This window comes from Neolamprologus multifasciatus, chromosome 23, assembly GCF_963576455.1.
Source record: "Neolamprologus multifasciatus chromosome 23, fNeoMul1.2, whole genome shotgun sequence".
NCBI lineage: Eukaryota > Metazoa > Chordata > Actinopteri > Cichliformes > Cichlidae > Neolamprologus > Neolamprologus multifasciatus.
Window position 1 is genome coordinate 471,942 of NC_140460.1, and position 22,576 is coordinate 494,517.

The following is a 22,576-nucleotide window of genomic DNA, read 5'->3' on the forward strand; positions in this document are numbered from 1 at the left end:
AGTGCGCAATAAATTAAAAGAATCCAGTTCTATGAGGAAACTACGACTTGGAAGCCCATAAAGAAACTTGCGTTCCTGTCAATTGAGTTGCTCGTCATGAGGTCTCTTGCAGAGCTGAACGGCCTGCAGGAGTTAAAGTGGATGGACCGGGCACCTTTTCCATAACAGGGTGCTCAAGAATAAATAAAATCTAGATGAAAAACAGGCTGCACAAGCAAACCTCAGAGGGACATGACCACGAGGATTTCTGCTAGCGCTCTGTTCATCGGGGCATTCTCATTAAAAGAGATGGACACGTGCAGCCACAGTTTATGGCTGTTAGGTAGCCTGTGGCTATTGCCATGTTGTTTTCTGTTGTCTGAAATAACAGCTGGAAAGCTGGATCCAATAGACGAACCAGTGACAAAATGCATGTCCACAATTAATGCCAGACGGACCAGATCTGCCTCCTGGATACTCTCTGCAAAGTTCGCGTCCATGGCAGGTTACCAGACCAGCTCTGTTAGAAATCACTGAACTCTCACATCCAGATGCAAAGTCTTTAGACTCTGGGGCAGTTCTCAGGTAGCCAGACCAATAAACCCAAAAAAGAAACGTTTTTTCAGTATTTGAGTACATTTACAATTGAAACGTGTCTGTGTGTCTGTGTGCAGCAGCTCATAAACATGTCCTGGCACGTCAGGTGCACCTCGGAGCTGTCAGAGTCCTGCAGGACTGGAGGTAAAGAGTCAGGGTCGTGACTTATGAGATGGGTCGTTATCAGTTTTTAAAGTCACATTTTATTGACTATTAAATCAGTGTGAGTTTCACTGTCTCAACAACAAGTTAACACAGCAGAGCTCTTTAACATCGTGCTTGTCTGTAGTTTGTGGGTAATGCTTTTCTCTGCCTCTGAAACTGTGTTTGAAGCCCCGTCTCGGATAAAAATATCCACCGTCGGACAACAGCGATCAAGACTCGATCGTTTCTAAATGACTTGCAACACAATGTTTCCTGGAATAAAAAAAGATTCCCTCACCCTCTAAAACGTTCCTCCAGCTGGACCGGACTCGGCTTTTAACTTCAGCCCCGCGTGGAGCTGTTATTGTTTTCGTGCACAGGTGGAGAAGTGTTTGTAATTACATGTGGAATTGAAGATAGAATAATTGCTAAATAAATGAAAGCATCTTGTGGATGTTTATCGTGGTCGTCTGTGGCTCTGGCGTGAATCAGTAAAATCCCCAGAAACATTTAAATGATCCACGTGTGCAAATCACTTTCATTGATATCGCTGATGTTATTTTTAACAATCATGAAACAGGTTTATGTAATTTCTCCACATAAAGAACAAACTGAGCTCACCGTAAATTAACTCTTAACTATATGTCACGTCTGGGGGAAAAAAGATGCCTTGAAGTTAATCGGTGCGTTCAGTCCTAACCGTGGCAGCACACTCAGTGTGGGGCATGCAGAGGGGGTGGCAGGAAGACAGCTCCAACACCTCCAGGACACGCGATCAAAGAGGCTGGCGCACAGACAGCTGCGGCGGCGCACTTAACAAATCACACGGACCGGCCCCGGCTGCGCAGGGGTCGCAGAATCCCCAAACAGGTGTTTTCTTCGCATCAAACCCACAGCGGCTCGATGGAAAAAAGCCACGAAGGAACTCGACTGTGATGATGAAGATGACAATGCAGTCATCTTTCAGCTGTCAGATTCCCAGTGAAGATTGTATTATGACATTATTGGTGACTCATGTAGGATTTGTGCATTTCGCAAAAGACATGAGAAGAGAGATGAATTAATCATGAGACATGAAGTGAGTCAATGAACAATTTTACAGTCATCAGGACGACTGCGTCACTATAAATAAGGCGGTTTGACTGAATGAAGCCTTGGGGTCCAAGCAGTTGGATCAAAGTGTTCTCTGTGCATGGGGCAGGGGCTTTGGCATTTACGTCATAAGAGCCCATATTTAGCTTTCAGCATGAAATGTGTTAGTAAGTGCCAAATGGCTAACAAAACTGCAGGAATCGGAGCGTTGCATCCACGTGGCGAGCTGGTATCACATCCGAACAAGGCCCAAAGTTTACAGCAACGTGTCCTCCAGCCTCCATCTAAAGATGGCTCCACGAACACGTTTCTCCTCGCTGGTCTGATGGAGCCGCCTGACAGGAAGGAAATGGCACGGCTTTGGTCTCTATTTGCTATTTATTACAGCAGCATTTCTCAGAGGCACCAGAGGAAGGATTTGGTGCTTGTGTGTAATTGTATTAACGCCCTCCCACATACTGTCCCCTGTGCATCTTCTGTCTCCTCTCCTAATCTGTGCTGTTTGTCTCCAGATAAGTGATATCCTCTTCAGATTAGGATCCGGTGTCCCTGCTCTGCCTGCCCGAAGGCAAAGGGATCCCCGGTGTATCCCGTGGGGCGCGAGCAGTATTTTTAGCTTCCTAATCCTTTTACAGTTTGGGCTGAAAACATCACCCTTTTGCCTAATTGGTCCAGTTCATTACCGCACAGAACGCCACAGAGGAAGTGCTTCATCTGGATCCTTTTTTTACAATGTGCGGGTTTTTGGTGGGGCATAAATTTCTGAGCCAGATTCGTCTGTTCCTAAGCAACTTTGATTTGTGTTAGGGAGGCTATCACCGATTTTATTGCCCTGCAGAGCAAAGACATCTCCTATCATGCTGGAAACACTGATAGGATCTGTACATCATCAAAAACAACCCGACCCCCCCACGCACATATTTTCAACGGAGTTTAAGTTCACAACCCTTTGAACTGATGTCGGCTGCAGATGATTTTTAACGATCCCACAACAGGCCAAACTTTGTTGAATAATGCATGATCCAGCCTAAGAAGAACTTTCCTGCTCAGTCTGCAGAGACATCCTGACGTGAGAGCAGAGCTGTTGTAATCTTGGCTTAGCGCAAGTTTTCTTAGCTTATCAGCATCCCCACGTGTACGGGGATCATTTATTTCCCAAATAAAAACAGCAATCACTGTCTCTGCTCTCAGAGCAGTAATGTACGAGACGATACGACATGAAAAATAGATTTCTGACCTTTTTATTATGTCAGCAGTTTAGAGCTCTGTACTGTAACCACAGCCAAGTTGACCCCCGTCCCTGAAATTCACAGTGAATTCAATTAAAGCAGCTCGGACGCCTCCATCCGTCACTGAACAACCTGCAGTTCTCATTCAGTGTTTGCTGCTTTAAAAGAAAACACGAGAGAAGCTCTGGAAGAAAAAACATTTCTTTCTTTTCTGGCATGAAGTCAGACGAGTTGGAGACTGCGCTCGGTTCAGCCTGTTACCTGATACAGCAGGTGGCCTGAGGCCTGAGCACAAAGCACATTTCAATCAGTGAATTTGGATTATCGTGAACAAACTTTCATCAAACGGTTTTCTTTCCCTGCTTGATTGCACTTGTAAACTGCAAGAAACTTTCGCACGGTACGCAGATGTTTTCAAAGCCCAGCATCAGCCATCGTGTAGCTAATTTAGATTCTCCCTATCAACAGCTCTGAAAAATGCCTTTCACGTGTGACTACTTGAGGAGTTCATCAAACCTTTGCTGAGCTTATCCAAAGCTGGTTCTTTGGAGCTCGAGTTGCTCAACATCCCGCTGAGTCCAAGATCTCTGACAGCTAAGATCGAGTGTGTGATTGCCAGAGACAAGCGAGGAATCTGCCAGACATTTTGCAACAAGCTGCAGTTAGAGGAGAGTTTAGTAATGGTGGTCGTGTTCAGAGCGTCAGAAAGGTGCTGAAAACTGAAAGAAGAAGAAATACTCGGGCCAGAAGGAGCATAAAGACGTATTCCCACAACAACAACAATGAAACTCGTCTCGTTCACGACACCGAGCGGTGTTTCCTCTGCAGCCTGGAGAGGCTGCAATCCTGAGCTCTACTCATCACACTGCTCTCCACCAGTTCCCCTCATCTTCAATGATGGCGACATGCTGTGCTTCAGTATTCTTTATTGTTCAGTACTGCAGTGCATCATCACCAGCCTTTAGTTCACTCCAGTGCCAAATAAAAGGTAATGAAGTCAATGACAGAGCGTGATATAACAGTGGGAGTCGTATACATGGATGAGAAAAGAAGCTTCTTCCTCATCCAAACCTGTGATAACCAAAAAGAATCAAATTTTGAATGACTGTGAAATTATTATATACATTCCTTCTCAATAAATAGGTGCATTTAATATTAAATTAATATTTCTTTACAGATACATGGTATATACAGGTACATCCACTCAAAAACAACCAACGATCGATGACAGCGGGAACAACAGAAAGTAGAAACACTAGAAACACTAGAAACACAACCACGTTCTCATGACTGCTGTGGGTTTGAAGGCACTTCCTTGGCACCACATCGATCCTTCTTCTGTTATTCTGGGACCTGCGATCAAAAGAAAATATAAAACCTTGATGAGGATGAACTCGTTCCTGCATCCTTTCACCCCTTTAAACAAATAATACAAACAAATAAAACAAAAGCTCTTTTTAGTGAAAAGGGGATTTTGACGGGTCTTGAATTTCAGAGGAAGTCAGCTTTTAAAAATGTGTCCTTAGTGGCGTCCAGCGTTCCTCCGTGTTACGTCCCAGCTTTCCACAAACAGGGGCGTGTCTATGGGTCTATGGGCCGATTATATAATAACGCACCCAATACAACTAATTGTTATATAATAACAATAACAATAAAGCTATTTTCTACGGAGCCCCGCAGGGGACATGGGAGAAAAAAAAATTAAGACGGACTTTTGCGAGATCTCGCAAAAGTTTTAGCCGCATTCTTCCCATTAGCTTGAAGCTAACGGGAGGTCGAGACCTACTACAGCCGGGAGGAACACCGCTTTCCCGGCACATCGTGCCTCGACCTCCCGGTCGGCTTCGAGCCAGCGTCCGAAGAATGCGGCTAAAACGTTTGCGAGATCTCGCAAAACTTTTGCGAGATCCCGAGTTTGTTTTGCGAGATCTCGCAAAACTTTTGCGAGATCCTGAGTTTATTTTGCGAGATCTCGCAAAAGTTTTGCGAGATCTCGCAAAAGTCCGTCTTAATTTTTTTTTCTCCCATGTCCCCTGCGGGGCTCTGTAATTTTCAGCCATTTCTGTGATTTGATCAAGAAATCAGTGCAGTTTGAAAGACTGAGTAACGGACGGAAACATCCTCTCTGCTCTGACAGACTCATGTTCATTGTTTCTTAGGGATGCACCGATACCGATACTGGTATCGGGGCCGATACTGTAAAATGTGTGTGTACTCATACTCGTAAAAGTTAACCGATACCATGAACCGATACCAACTTATTTCATTAATCAGAGGGTGGCTTGTCATTTCTGTTGTAGTTTTTTAGATTGGCCACTAGGGGGACATCCCACGCTAAACAGGCACAGGGTTAGGTGAGTGAGACTGGCAGCTCCAGATAAAAAAGAGAAACTGGAGGCTGCTGTAGCTAGGCTAAACAAAATGTCAGCAGTGTGGAACAGCCAACTTTAACTCAGGTTTTGGAAAAGCGATGAAAAATGTCAAGAGAAAATCCACGGGCAGTTAAAATAACAGAGGCTCTGACTCATTTTATCGCTCTGGATGACCAGCCAATGCCGGTCGTGGAAAACATAGGATTTAACCGTCTTCTCAGCATACTCGAGCTGCGATATGAAATATAATAAATGAACAGAAGTGTTTATTTATTATTCTGAAAGCTCGAGACAGTGCCAATAGTTCAGTGATATTTTGTTAAATTACAATGTGGAGACTCTGCAATAATTTAACAGAAGTGCTTATTTTTCACTTGAAATTTTTTTGTGGTCATTTTTATTAAGATTTTATTTTTTATCGACAGGGAATATGATAAAACCTGTCTTCCAATTCATTGTATTTGTGTGTGTGTGTGTGTGGTAGAAGTATCGGTTTTTGTACTCTGTATCGGCAAGTACTCAGATCCAAGTATCGGTATCGTATCGGTTTGAAAAAACTGGTATCGTTGCATCCCTATTGTTTCTCTCTCGTTCTCAGTCTGTGTTATATTAATATTCTTATAGTAACGAGATCTTATTTACTCTTAAACACAGAGTTATGTTTTGTCTCCTCACATATAAAGTTTTCGAGGCCCTGCCGTGTCTTTCGCTGCACAGTGCCATCCCAACAGAGCACTTTGCTCTCAGACTGCATGTTTGTGGCTCCCAGAGTTTGTAGAATGGGAGGCAGAGCGTCTTCTGTGGAAGCAGCTCCCACTGTGGATTCAGGAGACAGACACCCCCACCGTACATTCAGGCTTTTCCTTACAGTTAGGATCAGGTGACCCTGAGGCATCCTTAGTTCAGCTGGAGCAGGCTCAGACTGTTTCCTTTTCACTCCCCACGTGTTTGTGCACCACTGCTGTACGCCATCACACTGCGTCTTCTTCTTCCTGTCTTCCACGCTCTATTTCTTTTCTATTTGCAAACGTGATGGTTTTCTGAAGCTCCTCTGCTAACAGTTAACGACTGCTAGGCTACAGTAGATTTGTTCATTACTAAAATTTTGCAAATCAGATTTTCCCTGCAAGGCAAACAGAAGAAGGTTCTCCGCAGCTAAGACGCCCCCGCAAAGCAGGAACTGCATTTAGAAAACTAATTATACTTCCGCGTTCACCTCCATGCAAATGTTTGTTGTTTTCCACTCAAAGATGTAATTCTGCTAACATCTCTATTAAGAAATGACCAGAATGACGACATAATGAATCCTGTAATATTCCCTCTGATTGTTACATTTGTCAGATTTCGCCAGCACGGCGCCGACAGGATCTTATTATCTGATTCACTTGAGAAACTGAATAGCTGGGAAGTGTCAGCCTCTTCAAATTTATAATCACCAACTCCACTACAGAAAAGTCCGATGAACCAAGATGACCGCTTGTAGAGATGAACCCTGTAAGAGCAATCACTCTCCAGATAATTTCCTGTACTGAATGTGTGCATTTACCCTGCTGCATTTAGACGGCAGTGAACCCTTCAGACCTGCTGTCACAGAAGATCAATTTTAAAAAGGCCTGACAACGACAGCGTCGTAAATTACTCCACTGAGTCCGTCCTCTGTCCTGAGAGCGGTCGTATTAATAGATTTAGTGTGAGGAAGTACACGAGCGGCGCTTCTCCCACGAACGTCGGGAAGCAGTGACGTTCATAAATGTGTATATATATATGTATATATATATATATATATATGTATATATATACATATATATATATATATACATATATATATATATATATGTATATATATATATATATATATATATATATATACATATATATATATATATATACATATATATATATATATATATGTATATATATATATATATATATATATATATATATATATGTATATATATATATGTATATATATACATATATATATATATATATGTATATATATATATATATATATATATATATATATATATATGTATATATATATATATATGTATATATATACACATATATATATATATATATACATATATATACATACATATATATATATATACACACATATACATATATATACGTATATATATACACATATATACGTATATATATATATACGTGTATATATATATATATATATATATATATATATGTATATACGTATATATATATATATATATACGTATACATATATATATATATATATACGTATATATATATATATATATATATATATACGTGTATATATATATATATATATACGTATATATATATATATATATATACGTATATATATATATATATATATACACGTATATATATATATATATATATATATATATATATATACGTATATATATGTGTGTGTGTATGTTTTTTTACTTGAACCCTTCTGTTGTTGTGGATGCAGGAGTCCACGGGTGACGTCTTATTATCTCTGTGTGCCATTTTTCCACATGTGCTTGACAACATGAATTACATGCTCTAATGTGCATTTTTGGCATAAAGAGAACTGAGTGTATAAAATCTGCGTCTCTGTTCTTTCTGACTCGCTCACTCCACTACAGACCTAAATTTAAACCCTGTTCTGACAGGCTAATGTTTTAGCATGTCATCAAAGCATACAGTCTTCTTCAGTAAAGAAATGTTGAATTTAACATTTCTGCTTACGTGAAAAATCCCCCCCCCCCCTCAGCTCTGTATCACACATTCGATTAAACTGACCAAAAGCAGCAAAGACCTCTGAATTAATATTTCTGTCTTCTCTAACCTCGTTTTCTTTTCTTTTCAGAGGATGATGACGAAAGCAGGAAAAAACTTACATGCAATATCTAGGACTGCATGCAGAGTGGACTCATCGCTAATCGTGTTAGCAATCTCGCACATCTTTTGTAATCTGGGGAGAAAAACATGATGTTAATATAACGCCTCCCTGGTAACCATGTCAGTAAAAACAAACATGAAAAGTTTGAATAGTAACGTAGACATGAGGTCTCAGGTTCATAGTGAAATACTTAAACTGTGTTCTGTTGGTGGCATCTATAGTAAAGTATACTTAACTTACTGGTAAAAGATAAAAAGCCAATTATATATATGTATGTGTCTATATATATATATATATATATATATATAGACACATACATATATATATATATATATGTATGTGTCTATATATATATATATATATAGACACATACATATATATATATATATATATATATATATATATATATATGTATGTGTCTATATATATATATATATGTATGTGTCTATATATATATATATATATAGACACATACATATATATATATATATATGTATGTGTCTATATATATATATATATATAGACACATACATATATATATATATATATATATATATATATATATATATATATGTATGTGTCTATATATATATATATATGTATGTGTCTATATATATATATATATATAGACACATACATATATATATATATATATATATATATATATATAGACACATACATATATATATATATATATATGTATGTGTCTATATATATATATATATATAGACACATACATATATATATATATATATGTATGTGTCTATATATATATATATATATATATATAGACACATACATATATATATATATATATATATATATATATATATGTATGTGTCTATATATATATATATATATAGACACATACATATATATATATATATAGACACATACATATATATATATATATATATATATATATATATATATATGTATGTGTCTATATATATATATATATATAGACACATACATATATATATATATATATGTATGTGTCTATATATATATATATATATATATATATATATATAGACACATACATATATATATATATATATATATAGACACATACATATATATATATATATATATATATGTATGTGTCTATATATATATATATATAGACACATACATATATATATATATATATATATATAGACACATACATATATATATATATATATGTATGTGTCTATATATATATATATATATATATGTATGTGTCTATATATATATATATATATATATATATAGACACATACATATATATAATTGGCTTTTTATCTTTTACCAGTAAGTTAAGTAAGCAGGACGCACCTGCACGGCATCCGCAATCACGCCCGCCAGGTTAAAACACGGGGACTCAGGTGTGTGTTGTATTGTGGTGTGTGGTGAGATGTAAATCAATAAAATGGCTCAAAACACTGATCCCTGGACCCGCGTGCCTTATTCTCGCCACAGTGAACAACTCATTTCCAGTGTAGCTGCGATTTCTGCTCTTGTAAATCACAGTTTAGTGCGTTACTGCAGGCCGTGGGTCACATCGCAGTCACAAAGAAGGCTGACAGTGATTCAGATTTCTGTTTGTTTCTCACTCACTATGTGTTAACAGACCTCTCTGCACTGAATCGTATCTGTTATTAATCTCTGTCTCTCTTCCACAGCATGTCTTTATCCTGTCTTCCTTCTCTCACCCCAACCAATCACAGCAGATGGCCCCGCCCCTCCCTGAGCCTGGTTCTGCTGGAGGTTTCTTCCTGTTAAAAGGGAGTTTTTCTTTCCCACTGTCGCCAAAGTGCTGCTCATAGGGGGTCATATGATTGTTGGGTTTTTCTCTGTATCTATGAAGCGCCTTGAGGCAACTTTTGTTGTGATTTGGCGCTATATAAATAAAATTGAATTGAATTGAATTGAATTGAATTGAATTGAATTGAATTGAATTGAATTGAATTGAATTGAATTGAATTGAATTGAATTGTTTGGACGCTCTGATGTGATCCCCTATTTATGCTTCTGGCATAAATACAGAGAAAAGGCCACCGACTCAATCGCTACAGTTTTTACTCCCTAAATGTTAGCCAGAGGTGGTGTATATACCCCTCATCCACAAATGATTTTATAATTTAAGAACAGTTTAAAGCAATAACGTTTGTCTTATTAAGCACAGAGTTTAGCACTCATAAACAGATTTGACTGGTAGTTGATTTAAGTGTCATAGTGTGACAACTCCAACCCAAAAGAACAAACTGTTAAGATGTTACAGTAAACACGTGAAACAGGAGAAGGAGTCATACATACATGCTGGTGTTGAGCAGTCCCTCGTGTTGTGATAAACTCTATGAAAGTGTGTTTTGCACTCCGATGAGAACTTGACTGGTCCTGCTTAACAGAAAAAGGTCTCATCAGATAAAACAATCATGTTTAATCTTATTTGCAGGTGTAATTCAGCTTGAGCTTACAGTTAATGTGAGCAGACGTGTGCTAACTAAAGCTGGGCCTGGCCTTAGTGTGCAGGGGAATCGAGTCTTCAATTATAAGCACATCTAACATTTAAGCTTCCAGATTTTCACATCACTCATGAACCCTGCACATAGTTCCTGAGACAAATAATCAGCTTAATGTGCCGCTGCCTTCAGCTTAATACTGTCAGCTTCAGACCATGTGCTGTTTCTCAGCTGCCCTACAAGCAACCCTTTCTTAACTTACTGCAGCCCCCAGTGTTCGTGATGTTTTCTATGACCTGAGCAGGCTGTATGCTGGCTCGAAAGAAAAGGAGTTTTTAATTCCCAGTAAAGTGTTGCACTGGATCAGTGCCATCTATGCTGGGACAGTTGTCAGAAACAAACGGTCTTGCATTAGAGACAGAGTTTGTGCTCCTAGTGTCGTCTCTGGTGTCGAGTTTCTTACCTCCAAAATGCTCAATGATTTTCTCTTTCATGTTTGCATCTCTGGAAAAGATTTCTGGAAAAGAAACTCACCGTTAGCTTCTCACCATCTGAGCAAAGTTATGCATGAACCACAGTGACGGAGGGGTCGTCAGTGTTAACAATCTCCCTCCTGCATTATGTTTCAAGAATCTCAGCAGTGTCGCTGCTTTACGTGACGATGCACAGCTGCTTTGCATGATTAATAACTTTGAAATGTTTGTGGATTTTACTGCAGAATCATAAATGAACATTATTCATTCTCTATGTTCCTCAGATGTGCACCAAATGTAGTTTTTCTCCAACTGATTGACACACTCGTGTTTTTGTCCACAGTTTGCACTCTGGGGAAATTTTGTGTATTCATAAAGACACCGAGGACCTCTGTTTGTATGAACTGTCCACCCAGGCAACACAGGCAGCAGTCTCGTAGCACAATGGCCATGCTTACAGGCTAAAGAGATTATTGTATGGGAGTTTAATGCCCATCAGAAGAAGTAAGTAGCTACATTAACCCTCGAGCAAGAGATTTGTGCTCTACGGGGGGATAAATATGGAAGAAAATCACTTAGATGCACGAAGAGTGCAGAGAAATTAAATTAATTTAGGAAGACGAACAGAAGACAACCCATAAGAGCAACACAAGTCAGGTTTTCATTACAGCTACATATGTGGAGGATTAGTGAGTGTGTCGACACTGTTTTCAGCTGCCAAAACTGCAACAATGTAACAGATAAAACCAGCTAGAAAATAAGTGTCTGGCTTCACGGCGTGTTTGTTGAAACAACCGTAGCTGAAGAGGTGAGTATGCCGCACACATCAGTGGATTTATCGATGTTTCTCCTTCCTCCTCGTTGTGTTCAAAACATCCATCCTTGCGTGACCACAAATCTTTGGTAGCGTTGCACGCACCGCTTGCTAATGTGCTGCTTTTTATATCCTCAAAAGATGAATTCCATCCAGTCAGTGGTCTGAAAGGTACTTTTCCAACTGCATGAGCTGGAGCCAAGATTTTAAGCTGTATAACGCCTGCACAACATCTCTACAACAGGATCTAACTGATAGTGCTGTTGGACACAGTCTGATATTGGAAATAAACAGCACATTATGTTAACTTAGCCCTTAATATACTCCCACACATACCAACGAGGCACAGCCCTCGACTGCTCTGAGTCTGTTAAAGCGATAAAAACAGTTGCATAAAAGGATTTTCTGGATTCCTTTTCTTTCTCACATTCGAGCACCTTCTTTGCAGGTTTTAGATATTTGAAGAGTTGCAGCATTAATGCAGATTTACTGAAATGTCTGAGACGACTCAGTTTTAGTAAAATAAATGTCATTCGCAACATTCAGTAACATGCGCTGGAGAGTCTTCCCAGATAAAGTCCAGTGTTTATAGTCTCCTCATACAGGCTCTTCACTCCATCACTGATGCAACGCCGTGTACGTGACGCAGCACAGCCAGTCTGCTTTATCTGCTCTGTCTGCAGACGTGACTGCAGATGCTTTCTAGGACAGTGCCTGTGTGCATGTTGGGTGCTCATCACTCACGTTAAAGAGTCCAATCATGCTGAATGACTCATTCACAAGTTTAGCATCACCATGCCCCTCCTACCTTAATTAGCCTATCCACATCTCCATCTGTGCAACAGTCAGTTAAACACGTGTTGAAGAAACATGGTCAAAAAACAGGTTTTCAAAATGAAGCACACCTGCATTGTGTTCATGGGAACCACTTTAAATTTAGCTGGACACTTGAGGACAGACGGATGTGGATGCTGACCTCTCTGAGCACCATCGACACACAAAATTTAACTCGAACAAACCAGTTCAGCTAAAAGAAGCTCCTGAATAAGACGTGCAGCACTGCCCAGAACACTGACAGCTGTCCCCAACTGTAAAAACGGGATTATGCCTTCATCATCAGAACCTAAAAATAAATCTTATCAGCTTACCTGAGAGTCTACTGTTATCCAGCCTAGGGACATAGAAAGGCTTTTCCCGGGAGGAGAACTTCATGTCTTGTGCTGAAGTGAAGAGTCCACTGCTGCAGCGCCTGGAGATGGGTTTCTGCCGTTGCTGGCTGTCTCTGATAACCTGTAAGATTAGATCCAACAGGGTCCTTCGCTCTTTCTGCTTGTCCTCCTTGCTGTTCATACACTGACCCGAAGTGATGAGCAGAAGGAAGACAGTGAGCAGCATGTGCCATTTCCTTTCCACCTGCATGACTTGACTGTCTGAAAGCATGAGCAGACGGGGTTTGTTACATGAAAGTCATCACACGAACAGAAATGCCTCATTTGTTTGACTGGACTGACCAAAAACACACAGTTTGCATTATGATTTACATGAAGGGACGAATCAGCACAGATATTTGAAGTCCTTCATGTTTTCATTATTACAGCAAAATTAATCAAATCTGCACGTTGGAGATAAAATAGGTAACTTCTAAAAAATCTCCACTTTCCCCTTGTTTAATACAAGAGTAAATGCATTTAATTGAACTTCAAACTTACTAGTTCAGGAGTTAAAGATGCGTATGTCCTGGAGGGTGGACACAGTTGTCTTCAGCAAATTCTTCCGATCCGATAGGAGAGAAAGCCAACAGATTGTGCTCACCGCCGTCTTTCTTGAAATAATGCGTTCCTATTTATACGAGGAGCCACCTTCTTGAAGGTAATACAATCGATTTTGAGTGGGTGGTAAAGCAATGTTGACATCTTTGGTGTAATTTCTTCCAGTGGCACTCGCTCACTTAGGCATGAGCCACTCCTTTACGCACCAAAAACATCACTAGTTGTAGTTGAACGGGACAGGCTACTTGCAAATAAAAACGACCCTCTTATAGATGCAATAATGGGCGAAGATCTGAAAAAGTCCTCCGTGCGCTATAACTTCCATTAAAAAAGAAAGAAAAAAACCCGACAAAGACCGTGGCGCGGAAGCGCACGAGTGTCCACTTTTCCAAAAAGAGCGACTTGTTGGATGTTGGGTGCAGAGAAGTGAAGAATCTGTGGGCATGTGAGCTTCTAGCTGACCTGTCAGCGTGCCGATGTTTTTGCTCACCGATGTCCAAGTCTTGTGACCGCCTAAGCGCCGCAGATATTGCGCCTCCTGGAGCAGCCATCCGGCTTTTTCCCACCCATGCTGAACAGTCATGCAACAACCGTGTATAACTTTACCTACAGGTGTGGCAGGGTTACGGAGGGTGTAATTAGTTTCAGATACATCTGATACAGACACACCTGCTGACTCAGCTGCCGGAACTGTGACTCCAGTCCAGTTTAAAACACAAGTTTGTATGAGTGTAATAACGAGGCAAATCTATTAATGCGTGAAGTCTTCAGATTGATTCATTGTTTCATGTGTAATCAGTTATTAACAGGCTTCTATTTATGCGTACAGAGATGCACATTTGCACTTTGCATGCATTCACGTCCCCTCGTTGCGTAAAGAGCTCGTGTGGAAGCTTTAGATGCATTTCGTCATTCGGTGTTTATTGGTGGTTTAAAAAGCACAAACGCGAGGAGGCAGATGATGTTTTTATTATTGTTGTTGGTGTAGATGTTTATATGTTTTTATATTAATCGTGAAAAAGAAGCACTGTGCGTCAGGTGTTGGTCCCCATTAGCTTTACCTGAACATAACCTCACCACTGCCTCCTTACCGGTGTTGTGCCAAAAACTGATTTCCAATGTTTCCGTGTGTTTTTTTATGTGTAACATCGTTACGTATGTTGCTAAATAGACTTCGGTGAACAGGTATTGCAAAGGGGTTATATACAAAAATTTTAAAAATTACCTGTTTCTCAATTATCTTTGTAGCTGTGTTATTGTACTTAATTATAATCAATCAGCTTCCTTTTGTCCACTTAAAATATGTTTACAGAACTATTTTTTGCATTTGTTGCAATTTCAGCTGTCTTCTTGGCCAGATTACTCTTAAAACAGACATTTTTAAAGTAAACAATAATTTTTTTTTTAACTGCATAAATAAAGGATACATAAAAGTCACTGCCAAAAAGTGATTGCGGCTTCTACCTTGTTACAGGAATGTTGTTTGTTGGTTAAGATAACTTGATATAATTCACGAGGGATATATTTGACATATGTTTCACATATTGTAGATCAACAAGTTATTTATAGCAGTTTAAATACAAGCAATCACTTTTTGGCACAACACCGGTCGTCTTCTGGGGCGCTCAACTGGAGCCCAAAGGTGTCTTGACACGTATCAGTTATGTTGTGTTCAGCATATCCTCAACTTATCCTGCGCCCCGACTCAAACTGCGGAGGGAAACACGACCACAGGACAGACTGTCTAACGTTAGCTACAGCTAACGTTAGCTGTAGCTAACGTTAGCTGTACTTTAGCTGTACGTTAGCTGTAGCTAACGTTAGCTCAGCCCTCAGTGCGTGCTCTGTTTCCATAGTAACAGTAATACAGGACAGACTTCCTGTATTACTGTTACTATGGAAACAGAGCACGCACTGAGGGCTGAGCTAACGTTAGCTGTAGCTAAGCTTGGTTTAGTCTCGGCTCTGTGGGACCTTTCTTTGGGTAGAGACACGTTTTCTATCCGCGGAGGCAAAAATATGTCGCAAAGGTAACCTGTTCAAAAGTTAGTGAGGTTCGTTTAATGTTTGCTTGTTGTGCGTAAAACGTGAAAATACCCAATAAGTCAAACTAAAGAAAGTATCACAGCAGGGATATTTCAAATTTAGCGGCATATTTGATCATAGAATAAATAAAGAGTCTTATTATTATTATTGTCCTTCCTAATGAGTAATGAGACTCCATCCAGCTGAATAGCAGCGCTGACAAGTGTGCTGGTTTTTGCTCTTTAAATATTTAGCTTTGTTGTTATTAGCATTATTCTTATTATTCTTTGAACAATCACTGACCTGCATTATTATTATTATTATTATCATTATGCATGATGCACCTTTCAGGATTATCGTTCTGGCACAAACTCATCAGATTGCTTCCACTTTTTCAGGACATACAACCAGCTGTGGGCAGAGGCCCAGTCAGAGCTGAGCTGTCTGCTGGAAGAAGAGCTACCAGCTGAGCCCCGGCGCCCTGAGAAAGACCGAGTCGTTTTCTTCCAGCGTCTGGCCATGCTTTTTGTGCGCTACACCCAAGTCTTCAGACAGCTGGAGAACGCCTATGACCTGGTGGTCCACCCTCAGAAGAGACGATTTATTCATTCAGCTCTGGAAAGTGTGATGGGGCGAGTGTTGGAGCTGAAGAATGAAATGGTGGAGAAAGAGTTTTCAGAGTACCACTACATGGATGATGTGCTTCATGATCTGAAGCTCATACCTGTACGTTTGAGTTCAAGATAAAACCAAATTAAGCTTCCCCTCACCCACGCCCAGGGCAACATAGTAACCACTGTTTGCTCTGATGTCCTGTTAGGCCGACCTCGAGATCCCCATCCCTCGCTATTTTCACAGTGAACGCAGCAAAGAGGTGCAGCAAAGAAAGGCCATGCTGACTGACATCCTGAAAATGGCGGAGGTCGCTGAAACTCCTGAGGTGAGTGGAAAAGCAGCCCTGAAGCTTTCTTGCTTAATTTGTTCCTGTCATTTTGTTACACGCTTATGCAACGACTGTTACATTTAATGAGTCGGCGTCACGCAGAAGGTGTTTCCGTTCCCCACAGCCTGTAATGGCCAAGAAGATGAGTCAAGAGGAGGCAGTGAAGATTATTCAAGTGGCAGAGCGGGCACGACAAGGACGTGAAAGGGCAAAGTTCAACATGAAAAACTTAAATATGAACACCATATACAGGATCGAGGAACCTGGAGCAGAAAGTGCTGAATCTGCTGCCGTCCGCATCCAAAAGGTGCGTCGTTACTCACACGCCACGTGTCACATGCGATCTTCTTTTCCTGTGCGAGCACTCGTTCATGCTCTCAGCGATAATTGAATGTAACTGCAGGTGTGGAAAGGCTACGTGCAAAGGAAGAGGACGAAAATGGCCAGAGAGGAGGAGATGATTTTTCTGGGGATGGTGGGTAAAATGCGGCTTCATCAAGATACTTTTTAATGTTTCTAAGGAAACACTCGAGTGCTGAGTTTGTGTTCTAGAATATGGATCCAAAGTATGAGGAGCCGCGCCCTGCAGAAACGACGGCCCAGGCCATCGAGGCTTCCACACGAGTGAAACAGACGGAGCACGAGGAGGCGTACCAAAAGGCCACAGTGGACGTCATGAACCAGCTACGGGACGTGGAAGGAAACGACATGAGCAAGAGCATGAAGGTGCAAATTCAGCAGTGGTTCACCGAGTGCCGGTAAGCTGGCAGAGTTTGTTTCCATGATGTTTTCCTCTGGTCACGGAGCTTTTTCACACTCGGTTTAGTTTCACGTTTGACTCGTCGATGTTTCCACAGCAATGCTACAGGAACATTTCCAGACTACCCAGATGAAGAAGATGGAGGTTCTGCCCTCATTTTTGCTGAAAAGACCCCTCAGCAGGTAGAATCCAGCCTGATTTAAAGGTTTTATTCGTGCTTTAATATTGTTCGTAAACAGAGGTGTTGGTGGGTTTTTTAGTTGTTGGAAGAATTTGCTGCAAAGGAAGAAGAAGAGGCCAACGCCAACGCCAAAGCTAAAGGAAAAGGAAAAGAAGAAAAGAAGGAAAAGGGGAAAAGTGGCAAGAGGAAGGAAGAGGAGGAGGTGAGGAGACACCGCTGTTTTTAATTTAGTAGAACAATCTGTAAAATGATTATTACTCTATCTTAGATGAGAATATAGCAAAAATGCTTCACTTTGTGTTCATCGCTGTCATTGCATCACGATCAGGTGGAGGAGGCGGGGCTGACGATGCTGCCCTCTGCATTTCTGCTGGACCTCGAAGTTGAAAGTAAAATCTACGCAGGTACGGTCCAGCTCTGAACACTGAGTTTGTTTAATGTTAAAAACGACGAATGTTAAAAATGACGAACCGCTTCCCCCACGCTGCGTCCTGATGAGCAGCACCAACCTTTCATGCGCATACTTAGAGTCTGCAGTAGAGCAGGGCGAAATTTGCGATGACGATATAACTGACGATATAATTGACACGACAGACAAAATACTTTACAACTCCTCAACTTTATTAATGCAAAAAAAACCAACATCAATGTATTTTCAGTTAAACAAGCAGCTGTTTTTATCTGCATTAAAGTTAGATAAAAATGTAACAGTGCAAATTCTTTGCTGACAGTTTAACCAAAAGGCATTTCCAGTGGAAACTGGCCGACATATCCTCAGCATAACCATGTATAACATCCACAACACTTAAAAAGAGGTTAAACACACACAATACGGTAACATTATGTTGAAGCACAGTACGTATCACTCCGCGAGGCTCCGCCTACGATAGCCGTAATGCTCCGACAATCCATCAAGCGGTGCGGCTTCGTAGCTTAGCAAAGTCGTACTGAAACATTTGACAGATTTTCGAGCGCCGTGCACATAAAATCGTTTCGAGGTCAGTAAACACAACCAGAGTTCATACATAAGGCACACGGGATTATAAGGGGCGCTGTCGACTTTCAGAAAAATCAAAGGATTGATTTTAAGTGCGCCGTATTTTCCAAACAACACGGTAATAACGACGCTAGCATGCTCTACCAAAAATAGTGCTTTGTTGTGTATCTGACGGACGAAAGCTAAACCAGTTCCACCAGTGAAGCTGCAGCATTTTTACAAACCAGTTCAGGTTCATCTGTTTCATTCAACGATCCACTTTCATCCTTTTTATTCTCCGTCGCTTCGATGCTTTTTCCGCCGTGTGCGTATGAAAACAAAGGCACTGCGCATGCGCGTTTTACCCATATTCTATCGCGATATTTCATTTTCTTATCGTCGCCCAACATTATACCGGTGTTACAGTGAACGGTATGATATGGCCCAGCACTAGTCTGCAGTGCGTTTTTGTCATCCTCAGACTTTTGGCACAATCGCAGCGAGTACGGAAACTTTAACCAAATGCACGACCCGGAGCTGATCAAGGAAGAAAAGAGGAAAGTCATTGAGGCGGAAATTCGAGTGAAGGTACGGCGAAGGCTGCAGCAACACGATCCACCCGTTTGCTTCTGCTTAGCCTTAAATGAACATTTTGTTTGGTCTGAACAGAGAGTTTGATGTAATGCTCGGGTGATGTTTTGCTCGCACCAGGTCGACGAGCAGATGAGACACGAACTGGCTGAGTGGAAGCTGTCTGTGGACAAAGACAAGGGCGGTAAGACGAAAGCAAACGCCAAGGTACCTGCCTGAGAGACGGCGGCCGCAGTTCACGCCGACTCCTTGAAGCGTGTTCCTGATTGTTTTTGTGTCATTCTGCAGAAGAAGAAAGGCTCTAAGAGCGGAAAGAAGAAGAAAAAGGAAAAAGACCTGACGGCTGATCGGTGAGGCCACGCGCAGCCTGATTGGATGTTCAGCACAACGCAGAGAGATTTAAAGCTCATCTTTTATTCACGTCTGCAGGACTCTGCAGTCTCTGTGCCAGGAGCTGGTGGAGCAGGGCTTACTGAAGCAGACACATGACGTTCAGCTGCAGGATTTCTTGGGTAATTTTGTCTAATTGTAACTCTGGTCGTCTTGTTTCTGTGTGCGTGTGCTGGTACTCCACAGGAAGTTCACCGCTGAGCTCAAGTAGAAGCGATGGCGTGTGGATGTGCTGCCCTCTGCTGGTTTATGACTTCCAGTCACCAGGCGCGCGTTGCTAAAACTAATCTGATGCTGTTCGATGTAATGTTTGCACCGACTGTCTAAATTCATACATCACAGTTCAGTTAAGTGCAGATTAAATAAAATGCTGATTTGTAATGCAATGATTTATTCATGACGATGGTTTTGCAGAACATTTGTGTCGATGTGAAACTAACAAACAGGTGACTTCCTGTATCCTGCCCAGGTGACTATAGCTACCTGGGGACCACGCTGAGGCAACACGACATCGAGCCCATGCCGTCATTGTCAGATGTGCGACAAGTCATGTCTCTGTACGCAGTTCTGCCGTTAGGTATTAAAGCCAGCGCTGATCTTTCACATCGACGGGACAGAAAACATCTGCAGTTTGAAATAATACGACGTCACTTTCAGGCTCTCAGGCGGTTCATGAGAAGGCTCCTCTGATCAAGTCGGTCCTGCTGGTCGGACCCACAGGTGTGGGGAAAAAGATGCTGGTCCACGCGGTTTGCCACGAGACGGGCGCCTGCCTGTTTGATCTGTCTCCTCTGAACACGGCCGGGAAGTACCCGGGCAAGAGCGGGCTCGCCATGATGCTTCACATGGTGTTTAAGGTAAATCAATGCTTTTAATCTGTGTGTGCAGCACAAACGAGAAGAATTTGGTGATTTAAAGACTTTAAAAAAGGTAAAATCAGACTGCATTCAGATTTTTCTGTCATCATCTTAAAGACTTAAAGTTATGAAGGCAGAACTTTAATGAACTTACATGAAAAGCAGAATGAAGAAGCCAGTGTGCAGACAAATGCAGCGTGTAGACGAGAGTGCATCTAAAGAACAGGCTGACTTGTGTTCAGCTGGCAGCAGAAACGACATCACCACATGAATGTTTGAACATTTGCATCCTGCTTGGACCGTAACTTCCTGCTAATCATTTACAGGTCGCGAGACTGATGCAGCCGTCAGTGATCTGGATCGAAGATGCAGAGAAAATGTTCTACAGGAAAATCCCCAAAGAGGAAAAAGAGGTAAAGCAGACAAACGAACTATTATTGTGTACAAACGCTGTGAAGCTGATTTCTCAATGTGGTTAATAGTTGGACCCGAAGCGGCTGAAGAAAGATTTGCCCAAGTTCCTGAAGCTGATCAAAGGGGAGGATCGTGTTCTGATCGTAGGAACGACTCGAGACCCGCACAGCGCCGAGATCAAGTCTCTGTGCAAAATGTTCAGCAAAATCCTCCTCATCCCACGACCCGACTACGGCTCCAGACGCAGTAAAGACGAGACAATTAAACTTCATGTTTTTGTGATGAATATAACGATGTTTCGATTACGTGCTAAAATCGATCTGTTTGCCTTCAGTCCTGTGGAAGCAACTGATCAGAAAACACGGAGGTGAAGGCACCGCGGCGTTGGACCTCAGCTCTCTGGCAAAGATTTCTGACGGCTATACTCCAGGACACATCGTCCAAGTGATTCAGAGCGTTCTTACCAAACATCGAGTCTTCCAGCAGGCGACACGACCGCTGACTGCAGCTGAATTTATCGCCCCGTTAGCCCAGATTGACCCCGTGTTCCAGGAGGAGGAGGAGGCCCTGAAGGTAACGTGGATGTCTTTGATGTGAAGACTCAACGACAGGCTGAGGAGCAGATATTGAAGTTTGTCTTTACTCTGGCTCAGAATGGACTGAAAGTTCTGCGGATCACTTTATAGCTGTGCGAAAGGTCAAACACGAGATTGTTAGAGGTCGTTAAGTTCTTTAGGATTTGCTTACATTTACAATCTTTGACAGTATTGTTGTCACTGACATTAAAATCATAAAAGGATTTCTTTCCATTTCCAACAGAGCTGGTATGCAAAGACGCCCCTGGGAAAGAAAAGAAGTAAAGCTGCGTCAGGAAAGGCAGAAGAAGAAGCAGCTAAAGACAAAAATACCAAGAAGAAAGGAAAAAAATGATCTTTATTTGTTGTCTTTTACTGAAGTGTGTGAGTTGTACCCTCGGTGAGGCTGCAGGAATAAAGCATTAAGCTGCAGTCACTGTTTGCAGTGTTGAGTTTCTCTCGTGTGCAGGTGTTGCCTGTAAACAGAACGCAGTCGTTTTCACATCATTAGCATCCTACATTTGATTGAATGCAGTAGTTTGATGATTTTATGTCAGTAAAATGTTTCCAAAACGTTGGGAGGTCTTTTTTCCAGCGTGCACGTGGGAACGCGGACGCCCACTTCTGCAGCGTGTTCGTTTTTTCTGCGTTTCGCTCGCGTGGTGTCGGATTTTATCCTCTCAGCTTTGTCATGTTTGGGTGGACGCCCGGCCGGGACTGTGGGCACCTCTGTTAGCAACCCGACCTTAAAAATGGCCTCCATACAAAGAAGAAGATCTAGATGCAGGTTCTTCATCCTTACTTCTGAATGACCTGTCCTCTCTGAGGTGCAGTTTGTACATATATGTATATCTCAACTTTAAATATGTAAATATGACCCTTGACCTGTCAAACTGGTGGACAGACTCCTGTGGCTGACTGAAGGCTAAGCTGTTATTAGATGTGCCAACGCGGCTCAGTCAAGGACATTTAATGTTCAGGCTGTGGCTTCCTGGCTGTAGCTGTTATGAAGGAAATCCTCTTTTCTTTAGGCGTCACACACAAAGCCAGAGTAAAATTCATTTCCAGGC

At 41.3% G+C, this 22,576-nt stretch overlaps 2 protein-coding genes across 5 annotated transcripts; one reads left to right on the top strand and one right to left on the bottom strand.

Moving 5' to 3' along the window:
- Positions 1–466: 466 nt before the first annotated feature.
- On the bottom strand, positions 467–14,396 carry alkal1 (ALK and LTK ligand 1). Of its 3 annotated transcripts, XM_085152200.1 has the most exons (6): positions 13,735–14,396; positions 13,174–13,455; positions 11,202–11,255; positions 10,593–10,673; positions 8,290–8,363; positions 3,434–4,394 (listed from the first exon to the last, which is right to left on the bottom strand). In XM_085152200.1, exons 2-5 carry the CDS (start codon positions 13,442–13,444, stop codon positions 8,299–8,301), a joined length of 471 nt encoding a protein of 156 aa, XP_085008326.1. In that variant the 5' UTR covers positions 13,445–13,455; positions 13,735–14,396; the 3' UTR covers positions 3,434–4,394; positions 8,290–8,298. The 3 variants fall into 3 exon arrangements, with proteins under 3 accessions (XP_085008324.1, XP_085008326.1, XP_085008325.1); XM_085152198.1 differs by lacking the exon at positions 13,735–14,396 and having other exon boundaries at positions 467–4,394; positions 13,174–13,728; XM_085152199.1 differs by lacking the exons at positions 3,434–4,394; positions 13,735–14,396 and having other exon boundaries at positions 7,831–8,363; positions 13,174–13,728.
- Positions 14,397–15,671: 1,275 nt separating this feature from the next.
- LOC146490591 (dynein regulatory complex subunit 11) lies at positions 15,672–22,037 on the top strand. 2 transcript variants are annotated; one of them, XM_085152162.1, is made up of 19 exons: positions 15,672–15,848; positions 16,218–16,545; positions 16,640–16,759; positions 16,887–17,069; positions 17,166–17,237; positions 17,315–17,520; positions 17,620–17,704; positions 17,783–17,905; positions 18,032–18,107; positions 19,161–19,267; positions 19,391–19,477; positions 19,559–19,620; positions 19,700–19,782; positions 20,130–20,237; positions 20,318–20,517; positions 20,844–20,930; positions 21,000–21,177; positions 21,266–21,504; positions 21,751–22,037. In XM_085152162.1, exons 2-19 carry the CDS (start codon positions 16,339–16,341, stop codon positions 21,859–21,861), a joined length of 2,334 nt encoding a protein of 777 aa, XP_085008288.1. In that variant the 5' UTR covers positions 15,672–15,848; positions 16,218–16,338; the 3' UTR covers positions 21,862–22,037. The 2 variants fall into 2 exon arrangements, with proteins under 2 accessions (XP_085008288.1, XP_085008287.1); XM_085152161.1 differs by having other exon boundaries at positions 15,672–15,824.
- Positions 22,038–22,576: the final 539 nt, after the last annotated feature.